This window comes from Poeciliopsis prolifica, unplaced genomic scaffold, assembly GCF_027474105.1.
Source record: "Poeciliopsis prolifica strain line A6 unplaced genomic scaffold, Auburn_PproV2 SCAFFOLD009, whole genome shotgun sequence".
Classification (NCBI taxonomy): Eukaryota; Metazoa; Chordata; class Actinopteri; order Cyprinodontiformes; family Poeciliidae; genus Poeciliopsis; species Poeciliopsis prolifica.
This window is the reverse complement of record NW_026562384.1, coordinates 10,125,833-10,153,660: the sequence shown is the minus strand read 5'-3', so window position 1 is coordinate 10,153,660 and position 27,828 is coordinate 10,125,833. Positions and strand designations below refer to the sequence as shown.

Sequence of the window (27,828 nt, the reverse complement as noted above, 5' to 3'; positions counted from 1 at the left end):
TATCTCAGGGACAGATGAAGGTGTCCTGTGTGTCTCAAGGCGACAGTCCTCAATACAACTGGACTCTGGATGGACACAAACTGACAAACTCTGAGCTCTTCTCTAGAAACACTGAGGCCAACATCATCGTTCTGAGACACAACATCTCAGGACATCTGGTCTGTTCAGTCAGCAATAACGTCAGTAACTCCTTCAAAGGGATGGACGTAACTTACTGTGGTGAGTGTGAAAAGAAAAATAATTAGTTTATTTTAGTGGTTTATTGTCTGTTTACTTCTAGGTTGCATATTCATTAACTGAACTTCAACTGAAACACAAAGTCAAAACAAAATGTTAATGACAGGATAACTAAACAAGTTGACTTTACATTTATTTGAGTCAGGATCCAGTGTTGGATTTAGTTATGTGATTCATTGTTTAACTAGATTAATAAAAGATTAGAAAATTACATGGATTTAATCTTTGAATTAAATAACATTATTACTATTATTATTTATAATTAGACGTTCATGTAAATAACATCAGTTAAAACCTAAATATTTTGTATGTTTTCTTGATGAAAATCTACTTTTACAAAATGAGTAACTTTTTTTGTTAAAAATAAAAATAGAAGAATACTTTATTCATTGTGATTCTTATTTTTCTTTTAAGCGGTGAAACCTTCCTGTGATGGCAGAAAGGCTGGAGCTCAGTGTTTTGGAGCTTTGGGAGGAGCAGTAGACATTCAGCTGCTGAACGACTTGTTCGAATTTCCCATGTTCCATTGGATAATTAATGAGGTTGTGATTCTACGTTGGAGATTTGACAAAGTTATTAGTAAAAGAAACAACATAATCCCCGTTTTTCCCAGTAATGGAACAGTCAGGATCAATGACCTGAGAACGACTGACACCGGTTACTATTACCTTGATATGTTTGATGTAAGAGGAAAATTGACAAGAATGAGAATGCTGACGCTATCTGTCATAGGTAATCAGCAATTTCTCTTCCATTTTTTTCACTTTTTACTCTTTTACATTGTTTCACATCACAACATGACGTAGACAGACATTTTACTTTTATTACATAAAAAATAATTTACAACGTACTCCAGTTTGTCTTCTCTACTTTCCAGTTTTCCACCGAAATGTAAAAACAAGATATTTTCTTTAATCAATTTTTTGTGTTTCTCTCTCAGCTCCTGTGTCCTCTGTTCAGCTCGTCCCTCAGTGTTTATCTCAGGGACAGATGAAGGTGTCCTGTGTGTCTCAAGGCGACAGTCCTCAATACAGCTGGACTCTGGATGGACACAAACTGACAGACTCTGAGCTCTTCTCTGGAAATAGCGGGGCCAACATCATCGTTCTGAGACAAAACATCCTAGGACATCTGGTCTGTTCAGTCAGCAATCAATTCAGTAACTCATTCAAAGGGATGAACTTAACTTATTGTGGTGAGTATGAAGAGAAAATAATTAGTCTATTTTAGTGGTTTATTGTGAGTTTGCTTCTAGGTTGCATATTCATTAACTGAACTTCAACTGAGACACAAATAGCAAAGAAATGTTAAAACGTGTTATACATAATTGATTGAAATTTGTGGAAGTTGTTCAACTCAGGCTAATTTGGTTTTAATTTTTACAATTGACTGAAAGCAAATATTTATTTGGTGATATAAATAAATCATGATTTATAAAGTAATGGCTACTTTATAAAATGGTTGCTTTATAAAGAAGCATCACTTATTCTTACTGTTCCTCTTTAGTTATTAAGAATGTACAATAAACTTTAAGTCAAAACAAAATGTTAACGACAAGCCAATTAAACAATTTGACTTGATACTTATTTGAGTCAGGATCCAGTGTTTGATATGAAGCCAAGGCGCAAATTCAAACTGGAATACTTTCTAAACCCACCTGGATCATCCAACCGGTGCGGCATGCTCTTCACTTTTGATTAATCAACGCTGGTCCAAGACACGTCACGCCAAGTCCCATCTTATACGGACCATCATCCATGGCGTCTTCCGCTTTCCAGCAGAGCTCAATCTGTTCATTCGCACGCCTCAGTTTCTCAGCAAACCTTCTCACCAGATCCCTTTCTCCGTGATTCCTTGTCCTTCCACCTCTAACCTCCGTCTTAAAAGCCGCATCCTCTCGGAGTTGCATGAGAAATTCTTCTGGCCTCGATCATTCCAAGCAGCTTCTCCCTCCGCTTGCTCGCCTGACTGGGATCCACCGTCTCCTACTTCTTCGCCACCTCCTCCACGGTATATCTTTGGCAGGCCGACACATAAATCCACCGTCTCCATCCTCGAGCAGCCTTTCTTCGTCTTCGGCCCTGGCTGGGCCCGCCAAAGTCTCGCCGCACCGATCTACCGGTTGCCGTTCCTCCCAGCCTTTTCACCGGTTCCCCGCCCTGGTTCTGCCTCGTCAACAGCTTCAGCCCGGTTCATCAGCACCTCCCATCGGATTCCTCACGCCACGCCCGCCTCGGGCTTCCGGGTAAGACGTACCTTCACGTCTCATTATTTGTATGCGCCACTCAGGCTGCGTTTCAATGCTTCAGGGCTTTTAACTGAATCAACGCTTATATAAACTAATAAATAAATATTTTCTTAGTTTACACTCAGTCAGCCGTGCCACCCATGGATGGACTGGAAGCTGTTTGTTGTTTATCATAGAACGGCCAACACCCTGTTTTTCCTATATCAATTTGATACATATGGCTCCTGCTCTTTCCATGTCTGCTGTCACTGTTTAGCAGTTAAAACGGTTCAATTTGTTAGCATGTCGTAACATTGTTTCCCGAGCTGCTCATTAGCACTGCGACACTTGCGCTGGGTCTACTCCCGTGCGGTGGGATGGTGCCCCGCTGCTGCTGTGCGAGCTGCACAGGAATGCCTTAGAATCAGGGCAACAAAACAGCAAATGCAAAGTACTTTGCGCAGTTTTCCCCCCCGAACTAACCGACCGAGCCGAGCAAGCCGTTGGATACAGGTAACGCTAGCTAAAAGATGACTAGCTAATAATACAGGACCTTAAGTTTGTGACAAGTAGCATGCAGGCTATCGGTGTTGTTGTGTTTGTCCAGTTACGTAGATTCATTTGCCCACTTATTAAGCTGTCCAGAGACGGGCGTTCTCCGCTAACAAGCAAACTTATGTGACCAGGTGAAAAATGGCTACATGTCAAATGTATTTTGAAAGCCATGTTTTGGTTTTTTTGGTTTCATCGATGGTTGTGATTTTTGTTTTTTCCAGCATGTGGTGTTGTTGTTACAGAGAGGTCTACAATGACAGGAAATAGAAAAAAACTCATTTATGTATCGTGGCACTAAAAAACTAGGGAACGGAAGAGAAGGACGTTTTGTGCACCGAGACCTATCGGAAAAAACGACTATATAGCCACCTGACCAGAAGATCCGAGTGCTCGAATTGCCACTGCTGTTTATTATTACACCCCTTAAGAGTTTAGCTCTGATGTGAAGCTATGGCCCGCCATTTTCACTTAAGCTAATAGTTGATAGAATACGGGTCATTTCTTTCAGCATATATTGATCCTTATTTTTTCATTTGTTTACAACTGAGAGAGAGAAAAGTATTCTATTTCATCTGAAAAAATAAAGGACCCCCTTTTTTTTTTTTTTTTTTTTTTTGAAGCTCTCTGTGCTCCATTACTCCCAGCTTCACTTACTTTGATATTTCAAGCTCGCGTCCCATCTGTCAGTTCTAAGTTTCATCTCTCATCCAAAATTGTCCGAAATCTGCATGGTTCGATTCCACAGGCCATCATGTCTCTTCCTGGTCTACACAGGCTATTCTCTAGCTTGCCCAGTATTTTACAAAATCTGTTCCACTGATGTAATTTGGGTAATTTCTGCAAGCGACCCCTTATAGTAGCTTTCGGAAATAAGCCGTCATGCCCGAACTATTAAGCCGAACAGCCCTATCCACCTCATATCATCAGTTGGCATCAATCTAGCTTATCGTCCCTACTTGTTACAGCCCCAGTCATTTTATCACCTTTGCTGATAAGTTGTCTCTCTCAGCCTTCATTCAGTCCACTCCAACTATTGGACTCCATCACCCACTTTTATCTCTATCTCACATCATGCTCTGTGTTTCATTCCCTATTTTTTTTTTCAGTTTCTCATCCTTATTTATTTTTTGGCTTTCGTTTGTTTAAGCTCATTTACTGTTCCAAGCCTCCCATTCTTGTGACAACGAAGCTAGAACCTGTAGAAGACGTCTTCTGCCGTTTGATCACTTTCAACTAGTCTTCAGGTATTCTCTTGGCCTTTCGCCAACAGCTTTGTTGTTCATCTTCAGCATTCTCCTTTTATAATTATACGCATCTTTCCTCTGTGTTCGCAGCGCCCCTCAGTACCTGATGAGTACTGCGCAATTCGCTGGTGGTGGTTGGTTTACTCCATCTAAACACGTGCTCCTTCCCCATGCCGTGACGTTACTTTCCCCTTTTGCTTTTACGTTCTTAATTTCAGGTTTCTTTTAGGAGTATTCTTGCCTATTGCCCGCATCTTTCAACCATTTCACAGTGAGTCTAATTCCTACTCCAGTTTCGTTTCCGCAAGAAGTTGTCTATACCGCCCTTTTAAGTTCTCCCTGCTTAATCTTATTTAATTTAGTAAATGCTTGACTAGCTCTTTTCTCTCTCACCTCTATTCTTGCTATTCTATCCCCAGCTGGCCCTGTTCTCCAGGTGGCCCATCACTTCATGCCTCAGAACATCCCCATCTCCTGCTGGCCTTTTTAACCACCATGCCCTTATACCTTGCCCAACAGCATCCCCTACTGGTCCCCTTTTATGTATATCCCGCCTTGTACATCCCTTTACTGCAGGCTCTACTGCGTTCTCAGCTGGATTTTTAATCAATAACCCCTCATGCCTTGTCCTACAGCAGTCCTTGGTGGTCTCCATCTACCAGCATCCTTATATCCCTTGCCCAGTGCATCCTATCATTTCATTCCTTGCAACATCCTCAGCTGGCCTTTTAACCAGCGTCCCGCAGCAGCCCCCGCTGGTCCCCTTTCATCATTATTTCTATTTTCCCACGCCCTGTCCTTTCGATCTCTTCATGCCCCGTTGTATCATTAGATGGCTTTTTCAGCATCCTCTCATCCCTCTTCCTACCACATCCCAAGCTGGTACTCATCCTCTAGTATCTCATGCCTTGCCCTGCGTTCTGGCCATTCCCATGCGCATCCCATCATCTCTTTCCCCGCTACATTCCCCGCTGATCTTTGTCTTCCCTTCTCACTCTTCCCTCCTGTCACTGTCACGCCATCTCCTTCTGTTCGACAAACTAAGTCAGAGCAACTCCTCTCCCCTTTACCTTTTCGTCATCTGTCCTCCAGCCTCGGCCTTATTTTGGGGGATGTCGGTCCTAGCAGCATCTGGAATGTTCACCCGAGCCCATCACTGTGTCGTGGTAAAAATTACAATAAGGAACATCTGCTAATCATGTCATATGATACGTTTGTGAACTCTCACCAAAATAACTATTTGGGTTACATGGACGAGGTGGGAAGGTTGCTTTCCACAGCTGCATCAAGTCCAGACCGTCTTGCCCCTTGCTTTTCTTTCCTTATCATTGTATAAAAAACTTAAATGTTGTCTCTGCCTGGCAGAGCTTAGTGAGCTTGGTTAGCCTTGCATCCAGACTGGCTTGAGTGATTGTCTTATGAGCTCTCTGTATTGTGCATGATGCATGAATAAACCTGATTAAGCGATTCTACCTGGACAGTGCTTGGAAATGGTTGTTTTCCACGACAACTGTCACATCATCTCCTTTAGTTATGGTCCTAACCTTGCAAGCTAAACCAGCGCACCTCCTCTCCTTTAGCGCTTTCCGTCTCCGATTATCCGGCCTTGGCCCTGGCCTTGGCCCTGGCCCCGGCCCCGACCTCGACCTCTTTTTGGGGATAACATTCATTTCAGCATACGGAATGCTCATCCAAGCCCATCGCGAAGTTTGCAATAATTGATGTCCTCAGCCGGAGCCCGAGTGCTGAAGACTCCAATTTGTATGTCAAACTCTTCTTATGGTTTCCCTTGTCTCTGTCTGAGTCTCTCCAGATTGATATGAAGCCTAGGTGCAAATTCAAACTGGAAGACTCTTCTAGCCCCACCTGGATCATCCAACCAGTGCAGCATGCTCATCACCGTTGATTAATCAACGCTGGTCCAAGACATGTCGCGTCCAATCACCGCCCAAGTCCCAGCTGATAAGGACCATCATCCATGGCGTCTTCCGCTTTCCAGCAGAGCTCAACACACCTCCACCCCTACACCTCCACTCACTCAGCCATCCGCCCGCATCCTTCATCGCCTTCACCACCAGTGTCGGGTCCCGGGTGATAACGTTCCTTTCAGCATACGGAATGCTCAGCTGAGCCCATCGCAAAGTTTGCGATAATCAATGTCCTCAGCCTGGGCCCGAGTGCCAAAGACTAATTTGTATATCAATAAACTCTTTGAATGGTTTCCCTTTTCTCTGACTGAGTCTCTCCAAATTTAATTACTTATCTGGTTAATTTTTTCAACTAGATTAATTAAAGATTAGAAAAGTAAAGGATTTACATGGATTTAAATAGTCCATGTAAATCGTTCATGTAAATAACATCACTTAAAACCAAAATACTTTGCATGTTGATGAAAATCTACTTTTACAAAATGAGTCTTTTTTTTTTAACTAAAAATAGAAAAACGCTCTCTTTATTCTTCTTGTTTTTCCTTTAAGCGGTGAAACCTTCCTGTGATGCCAGACAGAATGGAGCTCAGTGTTTTGGAGCTTTGGGAGGAGCAGTAGACGTTCAGCTGATGGACAACATGTTAGCAATACCCATAATCCAATGGACAATGAATTCCTCTATAATATTCATCTGGAGGTATGGCAGAATGGTTATAATCAAAGACAACATAATTCCCGTTTTTCCCAGTAACGGAACAGTCAGGATCAATGACCTGAGAAGGAATGACAATGGTGAATATAAACTTGAAATGTTTGATAGAGATGGAAAAATAACAGGAAAGAAAACTCTCCATCTATCTGTTATAGGTAATCAAATCTTTGATTTTTTTATGTTGTTTCATTTCACAACAAAATGTAAATATTTTTTTTAATTATGATAAATTATTTACAACGTACTTCAGTTTGTTTTTATACTTTTCCACTAAAACTTAAAACAAAAAGATATTTTCTTTAATCAATTTTTCATGTGTTTCTCTCTCAGCTCCTGTGTTTCCTGTTCAGCTCGTCCCTCAGTGTTTATCTCAGGGACAGATGAAGGTGTCCTGTGTGACTCAAGGTGACAGTCCTTTGTACAGCTGGACTCTGGATGGACACGCACTGACAGACTCTGAGCTCTTTTCTGGAAATACTGAGGCCAACATCATCATTCTGAGACATAACATACTAGGACATCTGGTCTGTTCAGTCAGGAATGAAATCAGTAACTCCTCCGAAGGGATGAACTTGACTCACTGTGGTGAGTGTGAATAGAAAAATAGTTTATCTTAGTGGTTTATTGTGTGTTTGCTTCTTGGTTGCATATTCATTAACTGCAAATCAACTGAGACACAAATAGCTAAGTGAGTATAAAAGCAATTAATATTAAAACTCGTTACACATGATTGAAACTGGTAGAAATTGTTCAACTCAGGCAAATTTGGTTTTTAATTTTTACCATTTACCTAGAAGCAAATGTAAATTTTGTGATAGTAGATAAATGTAATGGTTGCTCTATAAATGAGAGGACTGATGTCTCGGCCAGATCCAGAGAAACTCATCCATGCGTTTCTCTTCAGTCGCATTGATTATTGTAACAGCGTCTTCACAGGCCTGTCCAACAAATCAATTAAACAGCTGCAGCTGATCCAGAAGCTGCTGCTCGCGTTCTCACTAAAACCAGGAAGATGGAGCATATAACACCAGTTTTAAAGTCCCTCCACTGGCTCCCTGTAGCTCAAAGAATAGACTTTAAAATACTGTCGTTAGTTTACAAATCACTGAACATCTTAGCACCAAAATACATTTAAGATCTGCTGTTGTATCAACCTTCCCGACCTCTCAGGTCTTCTGGTTCTGGTCTGCTTTGCATCCCCAGAACCAGAACCAAAAGAGGAGAAGCAGCTTTCTGGATCTATGCACCAAATATTTGGAACAAACTTCCAGAAAACTGTAGAACAGCTGAAACACTGACTTCCTTTAAAGCTCAATGAAAAACGCACCTGTTAAGAATTGTATTTGAAACATAATATGTAACAATATATTGTTTATTCTATGTTGCATGACTTTGTGTTTTTGTGTTTATGATGTAAAGCACTTTAAAATGCCTCACTGCTGAAATGTGCTACACAAATAAAATATATGGTTTGAAATATAAAGCATAACTTATTCTCACTGTTCCTCTTTAGTTATTAAGAATTTAAGATGAACAAAATCTTAAATTTTAAGACAAAATTTGTCAAGTCAAAATGTTAATGATAGGCCAATTAAAGTATTTTTATTTATATTTATTTGAGTCAGGATCCAGTGTTGGATTTAGTTATCTGGTTCATTTTTTCAACTACATTAATTAAAGATTAGAAAAGTCAGTTACATGTCTTTAATCTTTAACTATCATCATTATTATTATTTATAATGATTATTATTACAAAAGCAATAATAATTACTGTCATTATTATTTTACTTTTATGTAAATAACATCAGTTAAAACCTAAATATTTTGTATGTTTTCTAGATGAAATTTTGCTTTTACAAGATGAGTACCTTTTTTTGTTGAAAATAAAAATAGAAAAATACTCTCTTTATTCTTATTCTTGTTTTTCCTTTAAGTGGTGAAACCTTCCTGTGATGGCAGAAAGAATGGAGCTCAGTGTTTTGGAGCTTTGGGAGGAGTAATAGACATTCAGCTGATGGACAACATGTTAGAAATACCCAACTTCGAATGGACAAAGAATAACTTTGTGATTCTACATTGGAGGTTTAACTCAGTTGTTAGTAAAAGAAGGAACATGATTCCCATTTTTCCCAGTAATGGAACAGTCAGGCTCTATGACCTGAGAACGACTGATCGCGGTGAATATAAACTTGAAATGTTTGATGGAAAAGGAAAAAAGACAGGATGGAGACTGCTGCAACTATCTGTTATAGGTAATCAACAATTTCTCTTCCATTTTTTCACTTTTTACTCTTTTACATTGTTTCATTTTACAACAGGACGTAGACAGACATTTTACTTTTATTAAATAAAACATAATTTACAACATACTCCAGTTTGTCTTCTCTAATTTCCAGTTTTTCACCTAACTTTAAAAACAAGATATTGTCAGTAATCAATTTCTTCATCTGTTTCTCTCTCAGCTCCTGTGTCCTCTGTTCAGCTCGTCCCTCAGTGTTTATCTCAGGGACAGATGAAGGTGTCCTGTGTGTCTCAAGGCGACAGTCCTTGGTACAGCTGGACTCTGGATGGACGCCCACTGACAAACTCTGAGCTCTTCTCTAGAAATACTGAGGCCAACATCATCGTTCTGAGACAAAACATCCTAGGACATCTGGTCTGTTCAGTCAGGAATGAAGTCAGTAACTCCTTCAAAGGGATGAACTTAACTCACTGTGGTGAGTGTGAAAAGAAAATAATTAGTTTATTTTAGTGGTTTATTGTGTTTTTGCTACTAGGTTGCATATTCATTAACTACAAGTCAACTGAGACACAAATAGCTAAGAGGGTCTATAAGAAATGTTAAAACTTGTTACACATGATTGAAATTTGTGGAAGTTGTTCAACTCAGGCTAATTTGGTGTTAATTTTTACTATTTACTGAAAGCAGATGTAAATTTGGTGATAGAAGTGAATAAACGTAATGGTTACTTTCTAAAAACCATAACTTATTCTTATTGTTCCTCTTTAGTCATTAAGAATTACAGATAAACTTGATGTCAAAAGAAAATGTTAATGACAGGCTAACTAAACAATTTGACTTCATGTTTATTTCAGTTATTATCCAGTGATTGAGTTATCTGGTTCATTTTTTTCAACTAGATTAATTATAGATTAGACAAGTCAAAGATTTACATGCATTTAATCTTTGAAGTAAATACCATTATTGATATTATTATTCTTATTATTATTACACGTTCATGTAAAAAACATAAATTAAAACCAAAATATTTTGTATGTTTACTTGGTGAAAATCTACTTTTACCAAATGATTTCCTTTTTTGGTTAGAAATATAAATAAAAATATGCTCTCTTTGTTCTTATTCCTGTTCTTCCTTTAAGCGGTGAAAACTTCATGTGATGGCAGAAAGAATGGAGCTCGGTGTTTTGGAGTTTTGGGAGAAGCAATAGACATTAAGCTGATGGACGACTTGTCAGCAGCAGTTAGCTTAAATTGGATCATGAATCGTGTTGTGATTCTAAATTGTATATTGAACAAAGTTGTTACTAAAAAGAACAACATAATTCCCGTTTTTCCCAATGATGGAATAGTGAGGATCAATGACCTGACGAGGGATGACAGTGGTGAATATATACTTTATGTGCATAATGAAGAAGATAGACTGGAAAGGAAAACTCTGCAACTTTCTGTAATAGGTAATCAACTATTGCTCTTCCAATTTTTTCACTTTTTACTCTTTTACATTGTTTCTTTTCACAACAGGACGTAGACAGACATTTTACTTTTTTAAATAAAAAATAATTTACAACATACTCCAGTTTGTCTTCTCTACTTTCCAGTTTTCCACCTAAATTTAAAAACAAGATATTTTCAATAATCAATTTCTTCATGTGTTTCTCTCTCAGCTCCTGTGTATCCTGTTCAGCTCATCTCTCAATGTTTATCTGAGGGACATATGAAGGTGTCCTGTGTGTCTCAAGGTGACAGTACTTTGTACAGCTGGACTCTGGATGGACACGCACTGACAAACTCTGAGATCTTCTCTAGAAATAATGAGGCCAACATCATCGTTTTGAGACAAAACATCTCAGGATATCTGGTCTGTTCAGTCAGGAATAAAGTCAGTAACTCCTCCGAATGGATGAACTTAACTCACTGTGGTGAGTGTGAAAAGAAAGTAATTCGTTTATCTTAGTGGTTTATTGTTTGTTTCCTTCTCGATTGCATATTCATTAACTGCACTTCAATTGAGACACAAATAGCTAAGTGGGTCTATAAGAAATGTTAAAACTTGTTACACATGTTTAAAATTGGTGGAAATTGTTCAACTCATGCTAATGTGGTTTTAATTTTTATTATTTGCCTCAAACCAAATGTAAATTTGCTGGTCGAAGTAAATAAGTGTAATGATTACATTATTACATGGTTGCTTTATAAAGAAGCATCACTTACTCTTACTGTTCCTCTTTAGTTATTAAGAATTTAAGATAAACTTTAAGTCAAAACAAAATGATGATGAGGAGCCAGTTGAACAATTTGACTTGATATTGATTTAAGTCAGGATCCAGTGTTTGATTTAGTTATTTGGTTCATTTTCTCAACTACATTAATTAAAGATTAGAATAATAAAATATTTACATGTATTTAATCTTTAAATACCATCATTATGATTATGATTATTGTTATTGTTTTTGTTATTATTATTATTATTATTGTTGTTGTTATTAATGATTATTATTATAAAAGCAATAATAATAACTGTTATTATTATTTTAAATTCATGTAAATAACAAAAATTAAAACAAAAATACTTGCTATATTTATTTGATGAAACTCAGCTTTTACAAGATGAGTCCCTTTTTTGTAAAAAATACAATTAGAAAAATACAATATATATTCTTTTTTTTCCTTTAAGTGGTGAAAACTTCCTGTGATGGCAGAAAGTCTGCAGCTCAGTGTTTTGGAGCTTTGGGAGGAACAATAGACATTCATCTGATGGACAACGTGTTAGAAATACCCATCTTCAATTGGATGATGAATTACTTTGTGATACTCAAGTGGAGGTTTAACACAGTTGTTAGTAAAAAGAACAACATAATTCCCTTTTTTTCCAGTAATGGAACAGTCAGGATCAATGACCTGACAAGGAATGACAGCGGTGAATATTACCTTGAAATGTTTGATAGAGGTGGAGAAAAGACAGGATGGAAAACTCTGCAACTTTCTGTAATAGGTAATCAACTATTGCTCTTCCAATTTTTTCACTTTTTACTCTTTTACATTGTTTCATTTCACAACAGGAAGTAGAAAGAAATTTTACTTTTATTACATAAAAAATAATTTACAACGTACTCCAGTTTGTCTTCTCTACTTTCCAGTTTTCCTCCTAAATTTAAAAACAAGATATTTTCAGTAATCAATTTATTCATGTGTTTCTCTCTCAGCTCCTGTGTATCCTGTTCAGCTCGTCCCTCAGTGTTTATCTAAGGGACAGATGAAGGTGTCATGTTTGTCTCAAGGCGACAGTCCTTGGTACAGCTGGACTCTGGATGGACACAAACTGACAAACTCTGAGATCTTCTCTAGAAATAATGAGGCCAACATCATCGTTTTTGAGACAAAGCATCCCTAGGACATCTGGTGTGTTCAGTCAGCAATGAAGTCAGTAACTTTTCCAAAGGGATGAACGTAACTTACTGTGGTGAGGTGAAAGAAAATAGTTTATTTTAGTGTTTATTGTGTTTTTGCTACTAGGTTGCATATTCATTAACTACAAGTCACTGAGACACAAATAGCTAAGAGGGTCTATAAGAAATGTTAAAACTTTGTACACATGATTGAAATTTGTGAAGTTGTTCAACTCAGGCTAATTTGGTTTTAATTTTTACTATTTACTGAAAGCAAATGTTTATTTGGTGATAGAAGTGAATAAACGTAATGCTTACTTTCTAAAAACCATAACTCATCCTTATTGTTCCTCTTTAGTCATTAAGAATTTAAGATAAATTTGAAGTCAAATCAAAATGTTAATGACAGGATAACTAAACAATTTGACTTTACATTTATTTGAGTCAGGATCCAGTGTTGGATTTAGTTTTGTGATTCATTGTTTCTACTAGATTAATTAAAGATTAGAAAATTACATGGATTCAATCACTGAATTAAATAACATCATTATTATTATTATTATTATTATTTATAATTAGACATTCATGTAAATAACATCAGTTAAAACCAAAATATTTTATATGTTTTCTTGATGAAAATCTACTTTCCCAAGATGAGTCCTTTTTTTTTGTTGAAAATAAAAATAGAAGAATACTCTATTCATTCTTATTCTTGTTTCTCCTTTAGCGGTGACCTTCCTGTGATGGCAGAAAGCCTGGAGGTGAGAAGTGGGAGAAGCAGTAGACATTCAGCTGATGGACAACATGTTAAATACCCATGTTCATTGGATAAAGAAACATTGGTGATACTCAAGTGGAGGTTTAACAAAGTTCTTGGTGAAAAAAGCAACATATTTCCCGTTTTTCCCAGTAATGGAACAGTCAGGATCAATGACCTGAGAAGGTCTGACGCCGGTGAATATAAACTTGAAACGTTTGATGGAAAAGAAAAGAGGACATCATCGAGAACTCTGTATCTAACTGTTATGGGTAATCAACTATTTTTCTTCTAATTTTTTCATTTTTACTCTTTTACATTGTTTCATTTCCCAACAGGACGTAGACAGACATTTTACTTTTATTAAATAAAACATAATTTACAACATACTCCAGTTTGTCTTCCCTACTTTCCAGTTTTCCACCGAAATGTAAAAACAAGATATTTTCTTTAATCAATTTTCATCTGTTTCTCTATCAGCTCCTGTGTCCTCTGTTCAACTCGTCCCTCAATGTTTATCTGATGGACGGATGAATGTGTCATGTCTGTGTCGAGGTGACCTTCCTCAATACAGCTGGATTCTGATGGACACAAATTGATAGAGAGGAGCTTTGAGGCCAAGTTCATCGTTCTAAAACATAACATCCTAGGACATCTGGTCTGTTCAGTCAGGAATTCAGTCAGTAACTCCTCCAACGGGATGAACTTAACTCACTGTGGTGAGTGTGAAGCGAAAATAATTAGTTTATTTTAGTGGTTTATTGTGAAGCATATTCATTGACTGCACTTCAATTTAGACACAAATAGCAAAGAAATGTTAAAACTTGTTACACATGATTGAAATTTGTGGAAGTTGTTCAACTCAGGCTACTTTGGTTTTAATTTTTACTATTTACTGAAAGCAAATATTTATTTGGTGATAGAAATAAATCATGATTTATAAAGTAATGGCTACTTTATAAAATGGTTGTTTATAAAGAAGCATAACTTATTCTCACTGTTCATTTTTAGTTATTAAGAATTTAAGATAAAGTTTAAGTCAAAGCAAAATGTTAACGACAAGCCAATTAAACAATTTGACTTTACATTTATTTGAGTCAGGATCCAGTGTTTGATTAAGTTATCTGGTTCATTTTTTCCACTAGATTAATTAAAGATTATAAAAGTCAAATATTTACATTGATTTAATCGTTGAATTAAATACCATTGTTCAAATATTAATGTAACTATTATTATGATTGTTATTATTATTAGTAGTAGTAGACGTTTATGTAAATAACATCGCTGAAAACCAAAATACTTTGTATATTTTCTTGATGAAAATCTACTTTCACAAAATTAGTCTTTTTTTTGGTTAAAAATAGAAACATGCTCTCTTTATTCTTATTCTTGTTTTTCCTTTAAGCGGTGAAACCTTCCTGTGATGGCAGAAAGCCTGGAGCTCAGTGTATTGGAGCTTTGGGGGAGCAGTAGACATTCAGCTGATGGACAACATGTTAGAAGTACCCAACTTCAGATGGCTAAAGAATAACCATGTGATTCTATATTGGAGATTTAACAGATTTATGATTAAAAATAACAACATAAATCCCGTTTTTCGCATTAATGGAACAGTCAGGCTCAGTAACCTGAGAAGGAATGACAGCGGTGAATATTACCTTGAATATTTTCAGGATTCAGGAAGAAAGACAGAATGGAGAACTCTGCAACTATCTGTAATAGGTAATCGCTATTTCTCTTCCATTTTTTTTTACTTTTTACTCTTTTTCATTGATTCATTTCACAACAGGATGTAAATAAGTTTTTTAAAATTATGTTAAATGAAAAATTATTTACCACGTTCTTCAGTTTGTATTTTAAACTTTCCACTTTTTCACTAAAACTTTTTTTTTTAGCTCCTGTGTCCTCTGTTCAGCTCGTCCCTCAGTGTTTATCTCAGGGACAGATGAAGGTGTCATGTTTGTCTCAAGGCGACAGTCCTTGGTACAACTGGACTCTGGATGGACGCCCACTGACAGACTCTGAGCTCTTCTCTGGAAATAGCGGGGCCAACATCATCGTTCTGAGACAAAACATCTCAGGACATCTGGTCTGTTCAGTCAGCAATCAAGCCAGTAACTCCTCCAAAGGGATGAACTTAACTCACTGTGGTGAGTGTGAAAAGAAAATAATTAGTTTATTTTAGTGGTTTTTTGTGTGTTTGCTACTAGGTTGCATATTCATTAACTGAACTTCAACTGAGACACAAATAGCAAAGAAATGTTAAAACTTGTTACACATGATTGAAATTTGTGGAGGTTGTTCAACTCAGGCTAATTTGGTTTTAATTTGTACTATTTACCTAAAAGGAAATGTAAATTTGGTGATAGAAGTGAATAAATGTAGTAATTACATAATGAGAAAAGCACAACTTATACTTACTGTCCTTATTTAATTATTAAGAATTTAAGATGAACTTTAAGTCAAAACAAAATGTTAAATTAAACAATTTGACTTGATATTTATTTCAGTTAGGATCCAGTGTTTGATTTAGTTATCTGGTTTGTTTTTTCAACTAGATTAATTAAAGATTAGAAAAGTCAGAGATTTACATGTCTTTAATCTTTATATAAATACCAATATTATTATTATTATTAAAGCATTTAATTTGTTATTTTTAAATAACCACTTAAAACCATAATACTTTGTGTGTTTCCTTGATGAAAATCTACACTGTAAAAAAGGAACCTCAGGGGTTATCACGTTAACAAAAGAATATCATGTACTGTTAACTAAATAATTCCATGTTTGAGCCAAAAACATGATACAATCATGTTGCATAAACAAGATATTCCACAACTTCAACGTTTATAAAATTGAATCATGTTGAGTGAACATGATTCATTATAGTCAGACCGATCCTATGCTGAAGACCACGAGTGAGATCATGAGATATCACGCAAGATTACGGGAAATCACGGGATATCACGCGAGAATACGCGAGACAATCGGTCTCTCTCGCAAATGGAATAAAATGTATTCAAGGTGAGATAACGTGATTGAATTACGTCAGCTAGATCTTCCGCCAAAAAAAAAAGAACGTCGGGGCGTATTACATAACAAAAGAATATTATGTACCTTTCACACAAATGTTGGGTTTGAAGTGAAAACGTGATAAAAATCATGTTGGATAAACAAGATATTCCACGACTTCACATTTATAAAATTGAATCATGTTGAGCTAACATGATTCATTATAGTCAGACTGATATTGTGCTGACTGACAACAACGAGTGAGATCACGGGATATCACGCGAGAACACGCGAGACAATCGGTTTTTTTCTCTCAAACTGGACTAACGTGATTGAATGACGTTATCTCAACTTGAATACATCTAATTAATATATATACCCACCGTGGTGGTGCTTATCCTCTGAGCTCGGGTCCTCTACCAGAGGCCTGGGAGCTTGAGGGTCCTGCGCAGTATCTTGGCTGTGCCAATATATATATATATATATATATATATATATATATATATATATATATATATATATATATATATATATATATATATATATATATATATATATAAATTCCCTTCTCACCCACCGCGGGTGGTTCTTATCCTCTGAGCTCGGGTCCTCTACCAGAGGCCGGGAGCTTGAGGTTCTGCGCAGTATCTTGGCTGTGCCAAGGACTGCACATTTCTGGACTGAGATGCTGATGTTTGTTCCTGGGATCTGTTGTAGCCACTGCTCCAGTTTGGGGGTCACTGCCCCGAGGGCCCCGATGACCACAGGCACACTGTGTCTTCACCTTCCAGGTCCTCTCCAGTTCTTCCCTGAGGCCCTGGTATTTCTCCAGTTTCTCGTGCTCCTTTCCTGATGTTGCAATCACTTGGTATTGCTACATCTACCACAACGGCTTTCCTCTGTTGTTTATCCACTACGACAATGTTGGTTGGTTCACCATTACCATTTTGTCTGTCTGGATCTGGAAGTCCCACAGGATCTTAGCTCTGGCGTCTCCACCACCTTTGGGGTGTTTCCCACTTTGATCTCGGGTTTCCAGTCCATATTCTGCACAGATGTTTCTGTACACTATGCCTGCCACTTGGTTATGTCGCTCCATGTACGCTTTCCCTGCCAGTATCTTGCACCCTGCTGTGATGTGCTGGACTGTCTCAGGGGCCTCCTTGCACAACCTACACCTTGGGTCTTGTCTGGTGTGGTAGATCTGGGCCTCTATTGCTCTGGTGTTTAGGGCCTGTTCCTGGGCGGCCAGGATGAGGGCCTGTGTGCTGTCCTTGAGTCCAGCTTTTTCCAGCCATTGGTAGGATTTACTGATATCAGCCACTTGGGATATTTGCTGGTGGTACATCCCATGTAGGGGCTTGTCCTCCCATGATGGTATCTCTGGCACATCCCATGTAGGGGCTTGTCCTCCCATGATGGTATCTCTGGCACCTCAACCTCCGTTCCCTGTTGTCTGAGACATTCACTGAGCACATTGTCTGTTGAGGCTTTGTCCCTGATGTATTTATGGATCTTGTTGTTTCATCCTGGACAGTGGTTCTCACACTCACTAGTCCTCTGCCTCCTTCCTTGCGCTCGTGTCCAGTCTCAGGGTGCTGGATTTGGGATGGAACCCTCCATGCATGGTTAGTAGCTTTCTAGTCTTAATATCTGTGGCTTTTATCTCCTCCTTTGGCCAGCTGATTATTCCAGCAGGGTATCTGATTACTGGCAGGGCATAGCTGTTTATCGCACGGATTTTGTTCTTGCCATTGAGCTGGCTTCTCAGGACTTGCCTTATTCATTGGAGGTATTTAGCTGTGGCTCCTTTCCTTGTGGTCTCATCGAGGTTGCCATTTGCTTGTGGTATACCTAGGTACTTGTAACTGTCCTCTATGTCTGCTATTGTTCCTTGTGGAGTGAGACTCCTTCTGTGTGGATCACCTTCCCCCTCTTTGTGATCAGCCGACCACACTTCTCTAGTCCGAATGACATCCCAATGTCAGTGCTGTAGATCCTGGTGGTGTGGATCAGTGAGTCGATGTCTCGCTCACTCTTGCATACAGCTTGATGTCATCCATGTAGAGGAGGTGACTGATGTTGGCCCCATTCTTGAGTCTGTATCCGTAGCCAGTCTTGTTGATAATTTGGCTGAGGGGGTTCAGGCCTATGCAGAACAGTAGCGGGGACAGAGCATCTCCTTGGTATATGCCACATTTGATGGACACTTGTGCAAGTGGTTTGCAGTTGGCTTCAAGGGTGCTCTGTTGTTATTACCCTGCCATTGAGAGTACACCTTAGCTGGTTGAGTGGAGAAGAGCCGGTTAATCCTTCTGATTCATTCTCCCTTGTGTATCTCTTTAGGCGGCTGGCCAAGGCTTGGAGCCTCTGTTTGGCAGTTTCAAGTGCTTCAGGTATGGGCATCTGTCTGTACTTTCTGGGTACTGGTCTTTTCATTGTACCCTTGTGGAGCTCTGACAGTTGCTCACTTCCCTCCTTGTTACCTTGATTTTAGCCTCTAACCGTCTTTTCCATGGGGGTATTGGTCTCATGGTTGCTCTTATAGCCAAGTATCCCAAGGATCACTGATGCTGAGTTGTAGATCAGCTCATTGGTTTCTGTTATGGTGTTGGTAGGGATCGTTCTCAATGCTGCATTCACATTCTCAATGAGACTTTGTAATTGTTGTAATTGGCGTCGAGGAGGGTCATGATTCTCTCTCTCAGGTCAGCAGCTGTCTCGTTCAGCTCTGTTTCGCTCATTGGGGCCGTGTATCCCCTCACTGGGTGGGGACTTGTAGTTAAGTCCCCACAGTCCTGACATCCGGGTTCCTCCCTTTGCCGTAGCATTTGTGTTGTATCTCGTCAATCTCAAGTGTGATAGCAGTTGCCGTTTACGGATGTTGGAACACTGAGCTACTAGTTGTTTAGCGCTTAGTGTTGACTGGGGATGTCGAAGTAACCATTCCTTCCCCAGTCTTTGCATGTAACCCCTCTGACTAGGGTTACTTGAGTAGTAGCATTCCAACAGATCCACATTTTCATCTCTCGCCCATTTCCGTCTTGTTCCAGTAGCCATTTGTCATCAAGGTGCTCTGGTTCCCCAACACCTGACGCAGACCTTGTTTGGCCGGGCGACGTCTGAGCCGGCATGTTACGCAACTTAGTATCTCTCATGGTATGAGGTAGGCAGTAGCTTGAAGGGTCTTGCCTAAGAACCCAGACTGGATTCGAACCCTGCCCTCTCGGGTGATATACTGATGCCTTATGTATTGAGCTATCCAGTCAGCTATATAATATATATATATATATATATATATATATATATATAACAACTTCTTCAACAGGTTCAACCAGTCTGTGCCCCCCCAACCCCCCTCTCTCACTGCAGCCACCTCTGCTCCTTACCACACACCTCCCCACAGACAACAAAACTGACAACCCCCCCACACACCTCAGCACAACCTCCACCCCACATCACCACAGACCAGGTCAGAGAACAGCTGAGGAAGCTCAAGCCCAGGAAAGCAGCAGGGCCGGACCAGGTGTGTCCAAGGCTGCTGAAGACCTGCGCTGCTGAACTGGGAGAGCCACTACAGCGGATCTTCAACCTCAGCCTGCAGCTAAGGGAAGTGCCCACCCTCTGGAAGACATCCTGCATCGTCCCAGTGCCCAAGAAGAACAGGCCCAGCGAGCTGAATGACTTTCGGCCCGTGGCACTCACTTCACACCTGATGAAGACGTTGGAGCGGCTCTTCCTCGGCCTCCTCAGACCTCAGGTGGAACATGCTCAGGACCTCCTGCAATTCGCCTACCAGGCAGATGTTGGTGTGGAGGATGCCATCCTCTACCTGCTGCACCGGGCCCACTCCCACCTGGATAAGGGCAGTGGCACAGTGAGGATCCTTTTCTTGGACTTCTCCAGTGCCTTTAATACAATCCAGCCCCTTCTGCTCCAGGACAACTAAACAGCATGGAGTGGACCAGCACCTGGTCACATGGATCCATAGTTACCTCACCAACAGGCCGCAGTATGTCAGGCTAAAGGACACCGTGTCTGACACTGTGGTCAGCAGCACAGGAGCCCCTCAGGGCACAGTGCTGGCCCTCTTCTCTTCACCCTGTACTCCTCTGACTTCCACTACAACTCGGAGCTGTGTCACATACAGAAGTATGCTGATGACACAGCCATAGTCGGATGTATCAGGGACGACGGAGAGGAGGAATATCGCTGTTGGTGAGGGACTTTGCTCTCTGGTGCCACACAAACCACCTGGAACTCAACACCTCTAAGACGAAGGAGCTGGTTATAGACTTTGGGAGGTCCAGACCAATGCCGAGACCAGTCGTACTAGAGGGAACGGAGGTTGAGGTCGTGGGCTCCTACAAGTACCTCGGGCTGTGGCTGGACAGTAAACTGGATTGGTCAAAACACACCAGCCACCTGTACGGAAGGTGCAGAGCAGGATGTACTTCCTGAGGAGACTGCGGTCCTTTAACATCTGCAGCAAACTGCTGTGTATGTTCTACCAGTCAGTGATCGCCAGTGTCCTCTTCTACACCGTGGTGTGCTGGGGAGGCAGCACATCCAAGAAGGACACGTCCAGACTGGACAAACTGATCAGGCGTGCCGGCTCTGTGGTCGGCATGAAGTTGGACTCTCTGGTGACGGTGGCAGAGGCGAGGACACTGAACAAACTGCTGGACATCATGGACGATAGCAGCCACCCTCTACACGCCGTCATCAGCAGCCAGAGGAGCCTGTTCAGTGACAGACTGCTGCTTCCAAGTGCCGGACCAATAGATTCAAGAACTCCTTTGTCCCCCACGCCTTCAGACTGTACAACTCCTCACTGGGAGGTCGGAGGTGACACAGGACAGAGGGAAGAAGGAGTAGTTTTTCTACAAATGTGAACTCCATATTTATCAGGCCAAAACCATACAGTGCAATACCATATCACTCACTGGTCAATCTATCGACCAATTGCTATAATTTCCTTTTGTGTTGTATTTATATTCTTTGTTTTGTTTAATTTGTATTTTTTTGTATTTTGTGTATGCTTACTGTGTGCCACATTTTTGCCTGTGAGCTGGTAACTATAATTTCCTGAGTGATTATTCCCAAGGGATCAATAAAGTCAAGTCTAAGTCTAAGTCTAAGTCTATATATATATATATATATGTTTTTTTTTATTTTATTCAATATCAATATTTGTCAAAGTTAATCTAATAAAAAAAAACACAGTGACGTCAGTTCCAAAGCGCTATTGTGTCAGACTCATCTCCCGCTGAAGAGGATCCAGCGACATCAAGAGATTACGGAAAATCACGCGAGATAACTGGCTTGCACCTTGTTGGGTTTTTTCAAGGGCAGAGGGGAGATTCCTGGCGTGCATCTACTTAATTTGAAGAAGGTAAGAGTCAATCTATTTTCATCTAAATCCATATAAAATATGTAACTTAAAATTTCTCTACCATTTGCACCATTTTCTACTTGTTCCATACTTGTGTCACATTATTTCATGTTTTGTAGATTAAGTCGGTTAGGTTAAGGCAGATAGCTTTTTGTTTACATTTATCGCCGCACCATGTTAGGTACATTCTGTGCGAAAAAAGTCTGCAGAGCCATATGTAGTGTACAAAGCTGCTGCCAGAGACACAAATGGACCCCAGAAATGTCACAGTTTTGTTCCCCCTGAGTTCCCTGGAGGTTTAGTGGATTTTTAACACACGGATCTAACATCAGTCTATTTCTAACTATTTTAATTCTATTTCAGTAATGTTACTATGGAGGTAAATGTAGATACACACACTTTGGTACCTTTCTATCATCATCGAGATTCTTAATTAATTATGGTAATAAAAAGTCCTACATTTCAGTCGGTGAAACCTGCAGAAAGCATTGCTTTCTGAGCTTTGTTAAATGTTCCTAAAATACCTGTTAGTTATGGATTTCTAGTATATTTTGTCAGGCTAAAACTCTCAATGGATTATCCATTATTACAGACTTGAGCTTTCTATTTTTTTTTCTTTAAAATACATATTCCTCTGCTGTAAAGATGTTGGGGTTTTTTTTTTGGACTCTTCTTTTTTGTCCCAAATAATTGTAGCTCAGAAACAATATTGAAGTTCATTGGTTTAATTTTGAAATGTTGATGTTTTTTTGTGTTGATTGTTTGTGCTCATTTTGACCTATGTTACTATTGCTTTCTACCATGTTCAATTCACCACTGTTCTGCACATATGTGCTTGCATGTGTCCTGTGGTTATATTCATGAGGCATTCAAGGGACTTGTACTAAAAGATACAACTCAGTTCAGTATGAATTGCATATTTTAATGGCTGAAAATATATCTGATCTCTTTCAGAACATCACCTGATCACCTGTCTGTAATCCACCTGCTTAAGTTCTGGTCAAGGGGGTCATCGGCTATCAAGTTATAGATTTCAGTGGCTAATAGTAAGTTTTGCCAGATCTAAAGTGACTGAATGTAGTGTTAGAGAGCTTATAAAGCTAGGGTTCAGCTAAACATTTATTTGGCCAGTCTGTTTTATTTGTCTTTATTTGCGTGGGGATGTGGAAATGTAAGGAGTGTAGTCTCTCTCTGTCTCGTAGATATGACCTGTTAAAACGTTTTACACTTAAACACCAGCATATGTGACATTACCCATGCCCACACATAGACTGTCCATGTACTTGTAAGACATGGAATGCTTTGCATATTCATTTAAGTAGAAGGATATAGACTGTGTTGACCATTCTGTACTTTTCATATATTTCTTTGGTGATATATTCATGTCTTTATTTAAACCTCTAACAGCTTCAGTTAGATGTTTAAATAAAATGTTAAACTCCATTTTAGTCATGGCATGATGAAGGGATACTAGTAATTTTAAATATATTTCAAATAGACTGCAAGTCACTGATCACTTTTGTTGTGACTTCCTTTGAATGCAGCTATGTTTTCAAGTGTGTGAACCTATACTGCTGGAGTTTTGAGATTGTTCTCATTGTTTTTTGATCTGCATATTTAGGAAGACACTGCTGAGGTCAGACGAGAGTGCATCCTCAAAGGTCTGTGTGTACCTAAATGAAGATCCAGAGAAGCTGGTGAGGGAGTACATGGTATGTTAAATCTCTTTGTGTTTACAATAGAGGTCCTAAGAGTTGTTAAAATACTTTCACCAACTAAGGTCCATGAGTGACTCAATCAATGTCAGTCTAATTTATTTATTTAATTACATGTGAATTGTCTCCCCCCCCCACCCCCCTCCCAATACTCTTCCTTAACTCCCTTAGGACGTTGATGAATGTGCAGAAATGGCCATAGCCGAGACTGTCCTCGGAATCGTCATTTGAGCAGAGGCTGCCGATGCACATCTGGATGTTGGGATTGTCCTGGAGGGGGTGGAAGTTATGAACAGCTTGGGCAGTGTATCTTCTGCAATAGTGATGCTGCTGGGACTAATCTATGCACTAAACTTGAGCTACCCTCAAGTTTAGTGCGTTCAGCACTCAACTTGCTCAGTAACTCAAGCATACCTTTGAAGTAATACAGAAAATAATAACGAAATTGGATGGAAAGAACTTATCAAAGAAAGCACAAGTTCTCAATATGAAACTCACCGCTAAGTTGAGTAAAGTTTCATATGGAAAATGAGTGTTTAAAGTCTGCAGTAGAAAAGATTTATATTGTTACGGTTCTCTAAGTTGAGCAACTATACTGACATATTTTATGTTGTAAAGAATTGGCTGGGAAATGAAACTGTAACCTTTTTGTAGTTTTTTTTTATTTCAATGTCCAACTCAGCTGTGTTTTGTGCTGTGTAAAAAGACGATGTATAACAATTCTGAAAATACAATTGTGTTGTACCTTTTCTAATTGTTGAGTGTTCTTCCTACACTTTCACCTAGTGCTATCTTAAAATGCTTGATTAACGCTTGAAAAAATGTCTTTGAATTAACATCATGAAATAATGGAAAGGATTTCCACACGATTAACTATACTGAAAAAAGTGATTTTTGCGAGTGTTAAATATGATCCATAAAAATGAGGTAAATTTTAATGTATTTTTTCAGGTAGCCAATGATTGAAGAAATGTTGGGTAATTTCTACATTGCTACCCATTCGTTAACATTAAAAACTATTAGATAGGAAATTACAGTAAAATCTACCCCGATTCTTAAGTCCGGTGCTCCAAAGTTGCGCATGCGTCAGACTGGGTTTTTGAAAGAGAAGCGGGACAAGGAACTCTGGATCCTCTCTGCCATCGAACCGGGAGTTGAAGGTAAGATATTAATATAGTTGTGCTGTGAATGATAGCACGAATGCAAATTCTAACATTACAAATGATTAGATACTTCACTTATATTCGATGTGCATCTCTGTAACATGCCAATACTGTACATCAAAATTTGAATTTTTCCATGGCGCCAACATGGCTAACTGTCTGGACAACAACAGGTAGTTTTAATTTGTTCGCAGTGCTTTTGAGATTAGCCAGCATGCATGACTGTTTGTTACCGCTGGTTTTAAGGTTAGAAACTAGTCTAACGCTAAAGCTGAACTTTTGCCCGTGTGGTTAAGTTGTAACGGTCGTTAAGTATCTGCAGGTCTCTGCTCCCACGTCACGCTGCACCGAGACACAGGCACAAATAATTTGCTGATGAACAATTCATTAGTGTATTTTCGCCGCACATGAGAAGTTCCGTCTTAAAATACTAATAGTAATATGTCGCCAACATATGAAATGCCTGCCGTGTTTTATATTGTTGACCTGTTAGCTCCGTTAGCTAACATGGCTGCTGGAGTCGCTCTCCGCCGCGGTCTGTTTAAAAACAACATGATTTTCTCTCCAGTTCACCTGCATGTCTGCGTACGTGTGTCTATGTTGTGAAAGTTTAGCGTTACTGCTCATAGTTTTATAATTTTTCTTCCCATCAAGAAACATTCATGTGAAGACTATGAGATCTGGTTTTTCATTTAAAATTTGATTTTGTCCTTTTATGTCCTAGATCAAGGAAGAGTTCAGACTTATCGACAGTTTCCTTGGAGGAGACATTCATGCTAAAGCTTGATGAGAACACACCAGGTCTTCTGCAGCTTATGCTGCTAAATGAGGGGCTGCTGGTTCAAAGATGCACCTTCTGCTGGACACTTTAAATGACGTATGTTTTTTTTTTTTTTTTTTCAGAAATATGTCATTATTGATATACTTAAATTAAAAATGGAAATAATTTGTAAAGAATTGCTTTGTTGTGCACAAAGTTGAGCTCCTTACCAACTTAGTGTGTGTAAATCTCTCCCCACTCTCCACTAACAGTCTTTTCACTAAATTGCATTTCCCTACAGCCACAGAGCATTGAGGAAAAAAGGGATACAGTTGTCTGCTGCCTCATTAACTACTTTAGTGAAAGACAAGAAGATCTTTTCCATGACTGCCAGGTATGTCCTTGAAAACAGATGATCGATTAACTCAAGGGATCCTTCTTCACATCTCTTCTGCATCTCTGGATCACTACCCTCTGCTCTCCTTTAGATATGTTGAAATGTATGGAAAAAGCATCTTCAATAAAATTTTAAATGTGTATCTTTTTTGATTATTTTTAACATATAGGAATGTGAGGACTACACAGACAAAACAATGACGGTGATCGTGATGCACAACATCATGGCTGAGGAGGATCCATCAGATTGTGATTGAGGGAAACCAAGTGATGGAAGGATGTGGAAGCCGAACAAAGACATGTGTACTGCTGATGGGACTCATATTTGCCCTGAACCTGGACTATCCAAAGCAGCTCAAGAACACATTTGAAGCTTTTCAAAAACTTTTTTTGGAAATTGATGGGGCAAAACTACTGAAGAAGGTCCACAGTCTGAAGAACAAGCTCAAGGCATACATTTTCCGTCTTGTTCCAAGAGGATCTTTTGTCTGGACAGAGTTTTAAGGTAGTATAGCTTTTTTTATTAGTGTTCTGTTCTGTCCTCTGCTCCACACACAGACACAGACATATATGTGGATACATAAGTACGTTGCAGCCTCTCTCAGCCCACTCCATTGTTCTCTGATTTCTGAAAATGGAAAAACAATGTAAACTGGACAGTCTGGTCATTAACACTGACTGAATTCTGACAAATTTAAAAATCACCTCTTTCCCAATTTCGTTGTTTCTGTTATTGTCATTCTACCTGAATGAGTGCAACTATATTAACTGAAGACTGTTGTTTTTCTGATCTGTTTTCATCCACATGTACACACGCAGAAAAAAAAAGTATTACAGTTTGTGTGTGGGTTTTGAAGCTTTTGGAATAGAATAAGGGGACTCTTAAAGTTTGGTTGCATTAAATACTTATCCAGAGACAACATATGTAGCCGTTAGCTCAGTGTGTTATAAAATGTGTTTTGAAATGTCTAAATGTTGTAGTTGTTGTACTGCACTTTATTCATTTATTGTTAATGTTGTGTTATAGTTCTGTTATTGTTGTGTTTAAATACACCTGCACATCTGAAGATTTGCTCAGTCACTGTTGTGTGAGGCTGAGGAAACACAATTAAGACTATCCCTTGCACCTCACTTCTCCTTTAATTTTCTCTGTTCTCCTAAATTGTCCTTTTCTCTGATGTACTCCTGAGATTGGATGTCTGACATGTTTTATAGTCCTACATTACTGAAAAAATATTTGAAGATGTTATACTGCGGTTTAAGTATTTGTAATTTTGCTTGACACTGCTGTGTTGCACTTATTTCTGTTGTACTTTTTGGATGAATTCTTAGAATAAAATAATTGTAAAAGTGTATCATCTCGATCTATTATTTGTGGCTGCATTTTAACTTACCTGAATAAGTAAAGGTAACTCAGTGATTTCAGTTAACTTTAACTCTTAATTTTCAGCTAAGATTTACTAGCAAACAAGACAAATTTTTACCTATTTTAACTGACTAAATACCTGTTGAATTTAACCATAAATATGAGGTACATTTTACCCAACTTTTTAAAGTATTTCTTACATGTCTAAGTTAATTACTTAATACTCAATATATTTAACTGAATATACCTTAACGGGGACAGTGCAAATTGTTACCTCACTTTTTTAGGGTAAATTCTATAGTTTGCTTTTACAGTGTAGCTGTCTTTTAGCATGAAGCATATTTGTTGAGCTAACTTACTTTTAGTGAGTTGGACCTACTGAATCAGGTAGTGTGAAGGTACCACTGTAAAATAAGGTGGTTTCAACTAGATTTACATTCATCTTAATGAAGTTACATCAATGATTTGGTCCTAAACATTGCAGATTAGTTGGGTGGGCTGTATTGCATTACACTGGGTCACGCTATAGTAACTGAGTTAAAGGAACCTTTAAAAAATATGTTGAGCCAACACATTTCATTTGAATTTGAATAACCTTAATGAATGGAGTTGAGCCAACTCATTTGATTTACAATCATCCATTGCATTACCATAATTCTGGTTAAGCCAACATATTTGGTTTAAATTAGAACAACCTTAATGAATTATGTTTTGCCAACTCATTTTATTTATA

At 38.8% G+C, this 27,828-nt stretch overlaps 1 protein-coding gene and 2 long non-coding RNA genes across 3 annotated transcripts; all 3 read left to right on the top strand.

The window, feature by feature from the left end:
* Positions 1–1,171: 1,171 nt before the first annotated feature.
* LOC129362713 (uncharacterized) lies at positions 1,172–12,536 on the top strand. Its single transcript, XM_055034421.1, has 10 exons — positions 1,172–1,432; positions 6,741–7,058; positions 7,234–7,488; positions 8,838–9,155; positions 9,366–9,620; positions 10,285–10,599; positions 10,810–11,064; positions 11,820–11,910; positions 12,019–12,137; positions 12,349–12,536. The coding sequence occupies exons 1-10, from the start codon at positions 1,228–1,230 to the stop codon at positions 12,534–12,536; spliced, it is 2,319 nt and encodes a 772-aa protein (XP_054890396.1). The 5' UTR covers positions 1,172–1,227.
* An 8,935-nt stretch (positions 12,537–21,471) lies between these two features.
* On the top strand, positions 21,472–24,159 carry LOC129362563 (uncharacterized). Its single transcript, XR_008606244.1, has 4 exons — positions 21,472–21,695; positions 22,650–22,741; positions 23,317–23,407; positions 23,582–24,159. It is a non-coding gene; the product is annotated as an uncharacterized LOC129362563 (long non-coding RNA).
* Positions 24,160–25,290: 1,131 nt separating this feature from the next.
* LOC129362566 (uncharacterized) lies at positions 25,291–26,750 on the top strand. The gene is made up of 3 exons (XR_008606247.1): positions 25,291–25,450; positions 25,635–25,727; positions 25,900–26,750. It is a non-coding gene; the product is annotated as an uncharacterized LOC129362566 (long non-coding RNA).
* The last annotated feature ends 1,078 nt before the right edge of the window (positions 26,751–27,828 follow it).